This window comes from Thamnophis elegans, chromosome 4 (assembly GCF_009769535.1).
Source record: "Thamnophis elegans isolate rThaEle1 chromosome 4, rThaEle1.pri, whole genome shotgun sequence".
Lineage (NCBI taxonomy): Eukaryota > Metazoa > Chordata > Lepidosauria > Squamata > Colubridae > Thamnophis > Thamnophis elegans.
Genome location: NC_045544.1, coordinates 84250843 through 84265071, shown reverse-complemented (window position 1 = coordinate 84265071; position 14229 = coordinate 84250843). Strand labels below are relative to the sequence as shown.

General features: G+C 38.4%; 1 protein-coding gene across 4 annotated transcripts in view; it reads left to right on the top strand.

Moving 5' to 3' along the window:
- The window catches only part of GALNT14 (polypeptide N-acetylgalactosaminyltransferase 14), a 322417-nt gene that overhangs the window by 233458 nt on the left and 74730 nt on the right, over positions 1-14229 (top strand). For all 4 annotated transcript variants that reach the window (XM_032215773.1, XM_032215771.1, XM_032215774.1 and 1 more), the window contains one exon: positions 14092-14159. In XM_032215773.1, coding sequence (XP_032071664.1) covers positions 14092-14159 — 68 coding nt within the window. The remainder of the gene's footprint in view (positions 1-14091; positions 14160-14229) is intronic.

Sequence of the window (14229 nt, the reverse complement as noted above, 5' to 3'; positions counted from 1 at the left end):
GCGCGCGTGCGCACACACACACACACACACACACACACACAATACCTAACAGATTTCATCCAGGAATGGTTCCTTTATATTATAACATGGAAAAGCAAGCTGTGACATAGTTTTTTAAGTGAAAGAGAAAATGTTTTTAAAAAACAGTTAAAATGACTTAAATAATTGCAGGTGTTAAAGCATTGTATAAAAATATTTTAGTAGTAGTCAATGGTCATGGTGGGGGAAAAAAAGAGAAAAAAGTGGGGGTAAGGAGGCCCTATGCTGTCTTCCTTTCTTTCTTCCTATACTGTTCTTTTTATATTGTTATTTCTTTATTTTTTATTTTAATCATTGTATCAAATTATATTCTTTGGATTTTTATTTTAACTTTCACCTTAGTGCAAAGCTTAGAAAACAGTAATATTAACAACAACAACAAAAGGTAAATAACAACATAGATGAATTAAGGATTACAATATTATACATATATTTTTATGTATGTATATCAGTGATGTGTTCTGGATCCCGTTGCAACTGGTGTGGTGCAACAGGGCTGGGCATCCACCACATGCACACACACAGTGCACGCTTGCATACTTACCGCCTGCGATGCTCTGCAATGCTCTAGCTGCTCAGCGGAGCATCGTGCAGGCGCTGTATGGTCCATGCACGTAAACCCTGATTGGCTCAAATACAGGTAAGGAGGGCAGGCGGGTGGCTCTCCGAAGCACCGTACCGGAATGGTACCTGGTGTTCCCAGAAGGTGTACCAGTCATATCCCACCACTGATGTATATATATTCTCTCTTTTTCTTTTTTCTTTTTTCTGTTGTTATTCTAATTAATTAACAACAGAACTAAGCTAGTGACAGTCGATATAGCAATCAGTCTTAGAAATGATCATTCATTCATTCATATTTGTTATACTGTCCACCTCCAATAGATTATGGAACCATATGAAACCCAAATATCCATTAAAACAAGATAAAACACAAAAGCATGTAGACCAGCCAGACTCAAAGCAATACGAAACAAACAAAACAACAACAAACATTCCCTCGTTACAACCAATGCAATAATATATTTCCATAATGAAGATAGTGATGTGAGGGATTTTATTTTTAATGTCTTCAATTTAGTCTTAACTCCTGGTGACTGCCTGGAAAAATCCTTGTGGTTTTCTTGTAAGCATTTTCAAAAATAGTTTGCCACTACCTTCTTCTTAGGGCTGAAAGGAAGTGATTGGCTCAGTCACCAAGCCAGCTTTTTGCCTAAGGCAAGACTAGATGTGTTCTGCCTTTTAGGATTGTCTATCAAATCCAAGAGACTATGAGTTTTAATCCTGCTTTATGGATTCTAGGTATGTCTCGTTTAATGAAAAGAAGCACTAGAGGTGACATGATAGCAGTGTTCCAATATCTCAGGAGCTGCCACAAAAAGAGGGAGTCAAACTATTCTCCAAGGCACTTGAGGGCAGGACAAGAAGCAATGGGTGGAAACTAATCAAGGAGAGAACAACCTAGAACTGAGGAGAAATTTCCTGACAGTTGGAACAATTAATCAGTGGAACAGCTTGCCTCCAGAAGTTGTGAATGTCCCAACACTGGAAGTCTTTAAGAAGATATTGGATAACCATAACCATGTCTGAAGTGGTAGGGTTTCCTGCCTAAGCAGGGGGTTGGACTAAAAGATCTCCAAGGTACCTTCCAACTCTGTTATTCTGGTTTTTTTTTTTGTATAATATTATTATTATTATTATTATTATTATTATTATTATTATTATTATTATTATTATTATTACTACTACAAGTGAAGCAAACAGTTGAAGAAGAAAAACATGCACTGGCTGATTATTTAAAAGACACTCAAGAACATCTATTAATCGAAGTAAAGAACAAAAATCTACTGAAGGCCCAACAGACAAAACAAGAATACAGAAAAGATGTGATAAAATCAAGAATGGAGAGTTGGCAGAACAAAGCACTGCATGGTCAATTTCTGGAAAAAATAAAAGATAAAGTGGACAGTGAACAAACTTGGTTATGGTTAAAAACAGGTACATTAAAGAAAGAAACAGAGTCACTAATCCTGGCTGCGCAAGAACAAGCTATCCGCACAAATGCCATTAAGGCCAAAATCGAAAAATCCTCTGATGATGCCAAATGCAGACTTTGCAAAGAAGCTGATGAAACTGTTGATCACATACTCAGCTGCTGTAAAAAAAGTCACGCAGACTGATTATAAATTGCGGCACAATTCAGTAGCACAAATGATCCATTGGAATTTGTGCAAAAATTATAATATTAAAACAGCAACAAACTGGTGGGAACATCAGCCTGAAAAAGTCACCGAAAATCAGATGGTCAAGATCTTGTGGGATTTCCGTATACAAACCGACAAAATACTGGCGCATAATACACCAGACATCACACTGGTTGAGAAAAATAAGGTCACAATCATAGACATCGCAATACCAGGTGATAGCAGGGTCGCCGAGAAGGAACATGAAAAAATCGCAAGATACCAGGACTTAAAAATCGAAATTCAACGACTATGGCACAAACCAGCAGTGGTAATTCCAGTGGTAATTGGCACACTGGGTGCTATTCCAAAAGCACTGGAATTACATTTAAAACAGTTAAAAATTGACAAAATCACCATCAGTCAAATACAAAAAGCCGCACTGCTTGGATCTGCACGCATATTACGAAAATACGTTACGACGTCCTAGGCCCCTGGGTGGGGCCCGACTAGTAACCAATGCCAAATCCGGCGAAACAACTGGCCGCTGTGATACAATTGTACAATAATAATAATATAATATAAGTTTATTTATAGGCCGCCCTTTTCCCTGAGGGGACTCAGGGCGGCTTACAACTTATGTGGGAGGGGATACATACAATGACGTATAGAACATACATAATTTAAAAAATAGAGCAACATTCATCATTCGGGTGGGGACGGATTATAATCTTTAACCCCAGGCCTGACGGGATAGCCAGATCTTGAGGGCTGTGCGGAAGGTCTGAAGGGTGGTGAGGGTATGAATCTCCACGGGGAGATCGTTCCAAAGGGTCGGAGCTACTACTGAAAAGGCTCTCCTCCGCGTAGTTGCCAGTCGACACTGGCAGATGGAACTCGGAGGAGGCCTAATCTGTGAGATCTTATAGGTCGCGAGGAGGTAATTGGCAGGAGGCGGTCTCTCAAGTACCCAGATCCACTACCATGAAGGGCTTTATGGGTGGTAAGTAGCACCTTGAAGCGCACCCGGAGATCAACAGGTAGCCAGCGCAGCTCGCGGAGGATAGGTGTTATCTGGGCGAACCGAGGTGCACCCACAATCACTCGCGCGGCCGCATTCTGGACTAGCTGAAGTCGCCGGATGCTCTTCAAGGGCAGCCCCATGTAGAGCACGTTGCAGTATTCCAGCCTAGAGGTCACAAGGGCACGAGTGACTGTTGTGAGAGCCTCACGGTTCAGGTAGGGTCGCAACTGGCGCACCAGGCGAACCTGGGCAAATGCCCCCCTGGTCACAGCCGACAGATGGTAATCAAAGGTCAGCTGTGGGTCCAGAAGGACTCCCAAGTTGCGAACCCTGTCTGAGAGGTATAATATTTGGCCCCCCCAGCCTGAGTGATGGAACACTAGCCAAATTATTGGGAGGAAAACACAACAGCCACTCGGTCTTTTCCGGGTTGAGTACAAGCTTGTTAGCCCTCATCCAGTCCCTAACGGCTTCGAGACCCCGGTTCATCACGTCCACCGCTTCATTGAGTTGGCACGGGGCGGACAGATACAACTGCGTATAGTCCGCGTATTGGTGGTATCTTATCCCATGCCTCCGAATGATCTCGCCCAGCGGTTTCATGTAGATGTTAAATAGTAGCGGGGACAAGACCGACCCCTGCGGCACCCCATATGTTAGGGGCCTAGGGGTCGATCTCTGCCCCCCAACCAACACCGACTGCGACCTGTCCGAGAGGTAGGAGGAGAACCACTGCAGAACAGTGCCTCCCACCCCCACCTCCCACAGTCGTCGCAGAAGGATACCATGGTCGATGGTATCGAAAGCCGCCGAGAGGTCAAGGAGAACCAAGATGGAGGCATGGCCTCCATCCCTGGCTCTCCAGAGATCATCGGTCATCGGTTTGTTTTAGACTTAAAGCCACTGGGTGATCTTGGGCTAGAATTTCAAGAAGGCAATAGCAAATTGCTAATGGGAAAATGCAGAAACTTGTCTAGGCAGGATCTCTCTCCCTCTCCCTCCCTCTCCCCCCTCTCCCCCGCTCTCTCTCACTCTCCTGCTCTCCCCATTCTCCCTCCTCTTTCTCTCTCTCATATTCAAATGTCCTGATGTACCTACAAAAAAGTTTCATCTTGAAGAAGCAGTATAGAAAGAATATCAGTGCTTTTGAACTTTGGTGCTGCAGAAGATTTTTCAAAATACCAATCATAGAACAAATCAGTTCAGACTTCTCATTTGAGGCACAAATGATCAGCTCAAATTATCCTACTTTGGACACATTATGCAAAGACCTAGCTCCATTGAGTAGTCCATATCGGTAGCAATTGTAGAAAAATGAAAAAGAGGACAACTAAGTGCAAAATAGATGGATATATTTATAATGAGGACAGGACATCATTTGGAGACAGAACATAGAATAATAGAGTTCGAAGGGACCTCTGAGGCCTTTTAGTTCAACTCCCTGCTTGACCAGGGACCCAAACGGTTGTTCAATCTCTTTTTGAAAGCCTTCAGTGTGGAGCATCCACACTTCTGAAGGCAAGGTATTCCATTGGTTGATTGCCCTCACTATTAGGAAATTGCTCCTTAGTTCTGGGTTGCTTCTCTCCTTGGTTCTATAAGATAAGGACATACAGATAAATCTTAGATTTGTAATACAAGGGACAAATCATCCTGGAGAAGGCCCATGACTCTAGTTGCCAAGAGTTGATACTAACTTGATGACACATAGTAAGTGAATCAATCAAACAAACAAACAATTCCTCTCTCAATGGCTATTTTTTTTAAAGGGAATGATATACCTTTTATGTTATCTCTAGTTGAACTGTTAAGGTCTTCCTTGGGTGGGAAGATGTAGTGTTCACCTAGATTGTTTTGTGTACTATTTTTGAACTGAAATGTACATGGCAAATGAGAAATTTGAAATATTAACTGGTTCCAGGCCATAGGTCTGTTGGTTTAAAAATGTAGTTCTCCAATATTATAAAACTTAACAACATACCAGCGTAGAAATTGGCTTGCAGAAGTAAGTAGGTTTATCTTTTGCCATTGGCCTCATTGATTGAAATGGAATCTTTCCAATTCATCAACTAAACTGATCCAATAAATTGAAAGTGGCAACCTCACTTCACTTCACTTTTTAAAACAATGTTCCTGTGCTTTTCAAGTTCCATGACAGTGAAAAAGTACTTCAGAGAAGCCGTGTTATGCTAACTTAGATTAAAAGAGCAAACAAAAAAGCTTGATATTATTCTGAAACTTTGCAATTAGAACTTTGTACTATTTTTTCATTCTCTAGTCACATCTAGTATTATTTCTTTCTTTCTTTCCTTCCTTCCTGCCTTCTTTTTTCCCTTCCTTCTTTTCTTCTTTCCTTTCCTTCTTTCTCTCTCTCTGTTCCACCTTCCCTTTTTCTCCTTCTCGTGCTAATCAGCGAAGAGGAATGTAACCCTGTTCGTATTTTACTTTTTTGACATTCATATAAGAGAACTCTTGAATTTCAAAAAGATAGTAGTTATTTGAGAGAAACATGTGAAAGCTGCCTAGTAATCAGTGCTCATTTACATAGATAATCCTGGTGCAATCTCCATCTATTTCACAATTAGTCATTGTGAATGTTGGAATATTTTATTTTATATCCCCTTTCCCTTTTCTTGCTCTCTTCTTGATTTTAATATCTGTAACCTTTGACCCATTGAGGATTTTAGGTTATTGTTGCTTGGTCCTAACGTGTTGCCATAGAGACACACTGGTTTCATAAATAATCACATATAAAATTTCTTGTCTGTGTTAGTAAAGATGCAGGGCAAGATCCACCAAGGTATTCTTCCAGCTATTCTTGGTTAATTCAGTGGGTTCTTCCTAACTGTTTTCATAAATTTCAGCTATAGTAATATAGACACAAATAAAATAAAAATGAGTTACTGTTAAGAACTTTCTTAAAATAACAGATTTTTGTAATTAAAATGAAAAAAGCTGGTTTTGCTACATTTGTTTAATATAGGGCAATAGCAGGTATGTAGATTCTTGGCTCCAGCAAATTAAAGCAATGTTTCTGCCCACACATGCTCATAGCACATAACTGGAAAATAGAAACATAATTTATTGTTTAAAGATTTGATAGTAGAAGTATGCAGGAGATGAGGCACAATCCCATGGGTACATTTCAACACATGTCTCTCTGTGTGTCCTTCCTAGAGTCTGTGATTATGTCCATCCAGGAATTCTTTTGGTCTTTTTCTGAGTTTGTGTTGCATGTGTCATTAGAAACATCTGCATGCAGAGATAGCCAGGGCAAGATGGCTTCCAGCAGGAGAGTGTGTTTTCCTCCCAGAAACTTTCATTTTATATAGAGGCCATGGAAGAGGCTAGGTTGTAAAAAGACCTGTAGAGACCTTGTTTCTTACAAGATGGCTTTTATGGATTGTTTTTTTAGTGTGCCTTGTGTCTGGTCCAACTAAGAAGATCTGATGAATTTCCTTTTTCTAATATACATTTTGACATCTCTGGGGAGATGGATGGTTACATTTTTCAAAATGTTTCCTTTCTAATATGGACTTAGACAACAAATTGGAAATTTACCTGATAGCTGAATCCACCTTCTTCCCTTTCTGTAATTTAATCTGGGCTAAAATGCAGACCATTTTTCACCAGTTAAGGTATATGGATTAAATAGAACAGGGTTCTTTTTGGAAACCAATAGAAAATTCTGTTTATTCAGGCCTCCAACCATAAGGCCAGTCATAGGCACTTTAGGAGGCATTGTTGCTCTTTAAATTTAAAAAAGAAAGGTTATCACAGCCTCATCCCCAAAGCCTTTCTTGGCATCTCCTTTTAAGTTATAAGTACAATGGTAGGATCAAAATCTATATAAAATTTACTTTGATTTTGTTGGCAAACCCGTAGTTCTTTTCAAATGCATTCACAACTTCCTTATTCGCTATACACGGATACACTACACTATAGTATGTGATGCCAAGGGCAGATAGTAGAAAAAAGCTACCTGTATATTGGAATTCTGGAGAGCTTTTTATTCCAATACTTATTTTCAAGATAGTTACTTCCCTATGTCCTGACTTTATGTTAGAATGTGCTTCCTACTTTTATGGCATCTTCTGTAGTGCAACTTTGGAATGGTAAATAGTTTCTACAGATTATTAATGGATATGGTAGACACATTGCAAAAGATAATTATTTTAAGCATAAACTGTTTCTCATGGCTGATAAAATGAGGAGAGACCCTTTGAAATGTGTTCAAAGAATATTAAGGCACGTTTGGGACAAAGCTATGTATTCTGAAAATTATAACAGATAGCAGATGGAAATATACATAAAATGTGACAAAATGAAATGCTAACAAAAGCTATATTTTGGCTCATCTGCATATCATTGCCTAGGAGTAGAACTGCATAGAAAAAAACCCATATCCTTTATGCTTCATATATGTTTGTATTTATGCCTGATATGTACTGTTTCTAAAGTTTCTAAAGACAAAATATACTGCTTAATAAAAAATTGAAATTTTAAATTTAAAACGTCAAACTGTTTTGCAGATAATTTGATGTGTGGCTTTTTAAAAAAATTCTAAGCACTTTAAGCGCTTAGATCAGCTAGAAAATAAGTTACTTGCTCTGCAGGTTGAAAATACATGTGAAAACATTTCCAGAAGCAGCCAGAGGTAATTATATTCTGTTCATTCCTAGATAATTGCACGAGGATATTATATGAAGTATGAAGAAGATGTCTACTTCTGTCAAAATACAGGATAACAAGCAATAATTTCCTAGAACATTTTTACATAGAACTTAAGTATTTTCATCCCATAGTATCCCACAGTATGTCAGCTTTTATGGCTATTCTCCCATAGCTTTAACCTATTCTATAGCTATACTGAACCTATTCTATAGCTGTACTGAACCTATTCTATAGCTAGACTGAAAAAAGGCAAATCTCACTCCAGAAATAGTAAGTAGTCATCATGTTCTGTTAAAAATTAACAATATGATCTACGGATATCTGTCCAAAGCCAGGATAACCAGCATTACCTTTACAAACAAAAGTCAATCTAGTCTGCCTCTCAATGGTTGAGACATAATTTTGAGAGAGGCTTTATGCCTGCTTTGGTGCTTTTCAGAAGCATTTGATTTATCCAATTTATTTATTCCAACTATGCAAAATTTATATGACACTAAGATAAAAGACAATTGTTACTAATACCACTATGTTGGCTCATAACATTATTTGCTTGCTGTTTTTCCCATCCCTCCCCCCAACCCCGCGGCCGCCCTAGGCAATAGGCAGTGGTACCTGTTTAGTTTTCCACTAAGTGTAATATTGCTCTCCTGTCTCCATGTTCTGACATCATTCCATTCCAATAATTTGCTGAACTCAGCTCCTGCCTTTAGCAATTTTTAAAAATAAACTCTCAGAACCAACAAACATATTAATAGTAATTAAAAGATAAGTTGACAAGCGAGATCAGCATGTCTAAATTTTACTCTGGGTAGGGAAGTGAGAGACAGAAATAAATGTGAGGGTGGCATGAAAGAAGGGGAAAGCAATGGTTGTTGTTAGTCATTTTTAATAAGTCACAGATGGGATGTCTCACTGAATAATAATCCTATTGAAAATAAGCTTGTTCTCCTTATCTGAAGTAGATCACTGTTTTTCTATTCTTGATGAATCAACCTGTGATACAGAAAGATTGAGTTAAACAAGTGGAGATGACTTCATAGATTTGAATTCTAGGAGCCGAGGTGGCGCAGTGGTTAAATGCAGCACTGCAGGCTACTTCAGCTGACTGCAGTTCTGCAGTTCGGCTGTTTAAATCTCACTGGCTCAGGGTTGACTCAGCCTTCCATCCTTCCAAGATGAGGAAGGACCCGGATTGTTGGGGGCAATATGCTGACTCTGTAAACCGCTTAGAGAGGGCTGAAAGCCCTATGAAGTGGAATATAAGTCTAACTGCTATTGCTATTGCTATGTGAATCAGAGTGATTACAGTTACATATAGACTTCAGAACATTTAGAAGCAATAGCTGTAAACTGCCTATGCTTTCTAACATGGAATATCATCAACAGTTCCCTGCTGAATGGCAAGAAGTTTGGTGGAAAATCTGGGATGCCTCTTTGAGAGGTGCAAAGAATGCCATATATTCCAAATATATATGCCATATATTCAGAAGAGTTTCATCCAAAACCAGGGTGCCCACATTTAATTTTCTATTTACAGTGGCAGAATAAATACCACCAAGCACAAGTGAATTTAATTTGGATAAAATAGGCATAGGGTTCACTTGCATCCCTTGATTAAATTTGCACATTGCAATAAGCCTTAATTTGTTGAATCTTGATTTGAATAAACCATAATTAACTTGATTTATGCTATCTGCTAAGCCACATGTCAACCACAATAGCTACATTTTCACATTATAATTAGGCAAAATAATAAAGTCCATGAGTAAATCAGCTGAAGGATCCAGAAAAATGTATAGCCTTATCAAGTGCTTTAGAGTGCAGGACTAGAATATGTTTAGTTGTGAGAATCTAGCACATGATTATAAAATTTCAAGGCATGAATTTAAAGTGACATGCTGTGAATTCTGTTTGACCCTTGACTCAGTAGAGGTTTTCCTTATTTCCATCAGTGATACTTGGAAATTTGTAAGTCCATCCAGGAATTTGCATTTAGAGATTATGGTTAGTTTATTTGGATGTTTTTATGGAGCATGTCTAATCTGAATACTTTGAAAGTAATTAATTTTCAGTTTTTTAATTCATTTTTAAAATTCTAACGGTGATGAAAAACATTTATATCTTGGTTTTATTTTAAATTGATGTCAGACCAAATAAAAGATGTTATTATGTATCTATTTATTACCCCTCTTAATGGTATATAATGTAGAAAGTTAGTGTCAGCTGGCAGACGGGAGCCAGTTATTTATGAGATCTTTGTGCATTATGTATGGGGTAAGGAGAAAACTCAAGAATGAAACAGGTTCATTCAATAGTATAATGGAAATATTTAGGGGAAATTATAGACATATGGTATTTCTTAGTCTCTATTATATGAAAAGTACCAAAGTATTGTACAATTTTTAAATAGCTAAAATGATAAAAATGTTGATAAAATGGGATCAGAACAATATACCTGGAAATAAACAAAGCCTGAAAAGGCTTGCCATCATTGAAAGAAACATACAGCAGCAATTTTCAATTAATTTTCTCCGGTAGGCTTAGTTTCAGCCCTCAGGAAATGATGTAGGAAAGTGTTTACTGTTAACAGAAATTGGTCAGGAAGAATACCTAGCAAATTTCTGGTTTTGTTTGTTTTTAAAAAAAGTTTTACGAGATCCTGATTTATGCAGAATAGTTGCTACTGTACTGTGTTCTCATTCTTGGGAAAGATATCAATAGATGTTATGAATGTGTGTTCCTGGTTTCTTTTATTATATTGGCAGAGTTGTTTTCTAGGCTGGATTATCCTGTACATTAGTATAGCTTACATTCACACATAATATTAAAATATGATATTGCTTATTTTGTCATTGGATGAACCCAGTCATGAGTTGTAAATCACATTTTCCATGTAAACAAACAAACAAAGAAACAAATAAATAAATAAGCAAGCAATCTATGATTTACATCAGAAAGGGTTTTAAAAACCCATACTTTGTTTATATGGAAAATCTGATCTCTGGAGGAATACTAATCTGAAGAATGGGAGTCATGGTCATAAAGCCATATTTCTGAGATCTTATTAGATGTCATTGTTTAATAGAGGGGATTTGAAGTGTATCCAGTAAGATACACTCTGGTGTATCTTACTGGATAGGTGATCCCTCAGGTAATCAGGTCCAAGGTCCTAAGGGGCTTTATAGGTTATACTGGAGCAGCATCTTGATTTATGCCAATTGACAAGTAGAAAATGGAATTTTGATATGACATGCAGCACCATATTTCAGAGCAGGATAACTTCCAAAGAGTTTCAAGGGCAGCCCATGTACAGTGCATTGCAGTAGTTCATTCTAGAGGTGGCTAGAGGGTTTGAATGACTATCCAAGGGTCCTCCAGTCCATGAACAGGCACAGCTGGTGCACCATCTGGATATGTGCAGAGTTCTTCAAGTAAGAGTTGTGACTCCGGGACAATACCCAAATTGTATACTTGTCTTGAATGCAACCCTCTTTCAAGATGGTCAGCCTCAGCACAATCTGATTTAGCACGAGTAGCGTATTGACAGTTAGATCTGCTCCCTGGAATACTGCCTATCAGCTGTTCCTGGCTAAGGGGATTGCCACCTCCATCACTGCCATCACCGCCTATCACCACCTCTGCACATCCCATTTTCAGCCTCCACGCATCCAGTTTTTGGCCTCACCTTATTTTCAGCCTGTTCCAGGCAGCAGGAATTGCCACTGTTGCATATCCCTGCTGTCTGGAACGAGCCAAAAATGGGATGTGTGGCGGCCAAACATGGGGTATGTAGAGGCTGAAAACGGGGTGTGCGGAGGCCAAAAATGGGATGTGTGGAAGCCAAAAATGGTGCATGTGGAGGCAGCGATAGGCAGCAACATGTGGTGGTAATCCCCACCTGTTGCCAGCTAGAACAGCTGATAGGCGGTATTCTGGGAGGCAGATTCAACTGCCAATCAGCTGCTCGTGCTAAATCAGGCTGTGCTGAAGCTGACCAGGTTGTTTGTTGTTTGCTGCAAGGAGGCAAATTGCTGGGAGGCAGAGGCAGTTTTTTTTTCTTGTTTTCCTACCCAAAAGCTAGGTGTGTCTTATAGTCTGGAGCATTTTATAGTCCGAAAAATATGGTGAGTATCATTTGCATACTGATGATAGCAGACCGTGAACTGATAGTTTCATATATTTCTTAAATATATGATCAACATAGATTGGAAGTGACCACAGAGGAAGGAGAACTACTACAATACAGTGCTGCCCACTCCCAATTGCTGCAGGTTGTCCAGAAGGATTCTATGCCTGATGGTATCAAGCATCATTCAGCTCAACTTTCCTTCTGCCATACATTTATTTCAACATATATATTTTATATGTTCCCCAATTCTGTATAAAAGGCATAACCTCACAGTAACAAAGCTGGTATCATATTTCTTAGATAATAGCCTATTAGGTTAGATATTATGTTATCTTTAAATCAATATAAATGGGGAATTCAGGATTAAATTCCGATTAGAACAATGAGTTTCATTTCATTTATATTTTTATAGTTCTTTAATTCATATATAAATTCACCAATGTATAAATTCAAACAATGAAATTTTCCTGAAAGCATTAATTAATTAATTCATTCATAAATATAATCCTTCAAATCAATTGCACTGATTTTTTTTAAAAAAGAAAAGGATTTGGGTTTTAGTTGAAGCTTCCTTTTTTTTTAGAGTTAATGGCAATCTTTTTCTGTCTTATATTTCACTAGTAACTTGCAGTTTATATTCTCTGATAGTGAATAATTTGTTTACATTACATAAAGAAAGGAAATAGCTATCTTCAAAACAACATTCATACGATACATTTATTTTAAATGCTTGGGCAATCCCATTAGCTAAAAGAAACCAGACTCAGTTTAAATTAGCATGTAATTTAAGTATTCACAATGACAATGACTATAGCCAACTTATAATTAAAGACATTCTACAAAAATTAGCTTTCCACAAAAATTGCTTGTCTCTTGTTCTGACTAGTTACAGAGGTCATTCTTTAAATAACAATATTTTTGTAAAACCTTCTAGATATCTTTCTTTTCTTTTGATGGCAACAAATAATAGAATACAAATATCATTGTTTCTTTGCAGAGTTGATAGTTTACATGTTTTTTACAAACCTTGACCGATGTTTGCTGGTATTCTTTTATAAAAGGCTGTTGATCTTATTACCCAGAAGTGCAAACTTGAACTTCATGGTTCCATGAGCAGGCATTGCTTTTTATTTATGAGGAGCTTCAGACTATAAAGCAGTACGGCTGGTGGGTACCATGCTTCAGCTTAGCTTTTTAATTGATGTAACACAAGCAGTGGCTATGGTACTTTGAGGGAGTCTTGCATCACAGTGATTATAATTGCAGCCTGTCATGAGGATTCTGCTTTGTTTCTAAAACACTTCCCATCTAAGTTGGATCCTGGATGAAACAGTATAGGAATACCTGGCTCATAATTTGCACTAACCAAAGGGCCCAGACTGTTGGGGGCAATATGCTGACTCTGTAAACCACTTAGAAGTGGCTGTAACATCACTAGGAAGCAGTATATAAGTCAAAATGCTATTGCTAAGCAGTAATCCCTAGTGTCGTGTAATGGCGTAAGCTCCCGTTACTTATCCCAGCTTCTGCCAACTTAGCAGTTCGAAAGCATGTAAAAATGCAAGTAGAAAAATAGGAACCATCTTTAGTGGGAAGGTAACAGCATTCTGTGCACCCTAGTCATTAGTCATGCTGGACACATGACATCTTTGGGCAGTGCTGGCTCTTCGGCTTTGAAATGGAGATGAATAGTGCCCCCTAGAGCCAGGAATGACTAGCATATATGTCCGAGGGGAACCTTTACCTTTATTGCTAAACAGTGAACTTTCTGGTTTAAGTGCAACTCCTAGGGGCTCTGGAAAACACAGTTGACACAGTATTTCTAACTGAAGTTGGAAAATATGAACAATCAGAATGATCGCCTCAATTTTGTTTAAGTAGTATAACTTTAAATAACTATCACTTTTTGCAAATTCTTCATCCCTTCTCCTCAACTTCATTGTTATCTATCCAAGCGAAATGTGTTCTGAGCATGATTTTTTTCCCCCAGTGTTATTTTTCTGTTGAGAATCCATTGGGTATTTTCTTTTCTGATCCCTTAGTGTGCTGAACCGAACCCCAGTGCACCTGGTCCATGAAATCCTATTAGTAGATGACTTCAGCGATGATCGTAAGTGAACTTGAAAACTGGAGGGGTTGAGAAGGAGGGAGAGAGGGAACTGTGCATCTGTGTGAGGATA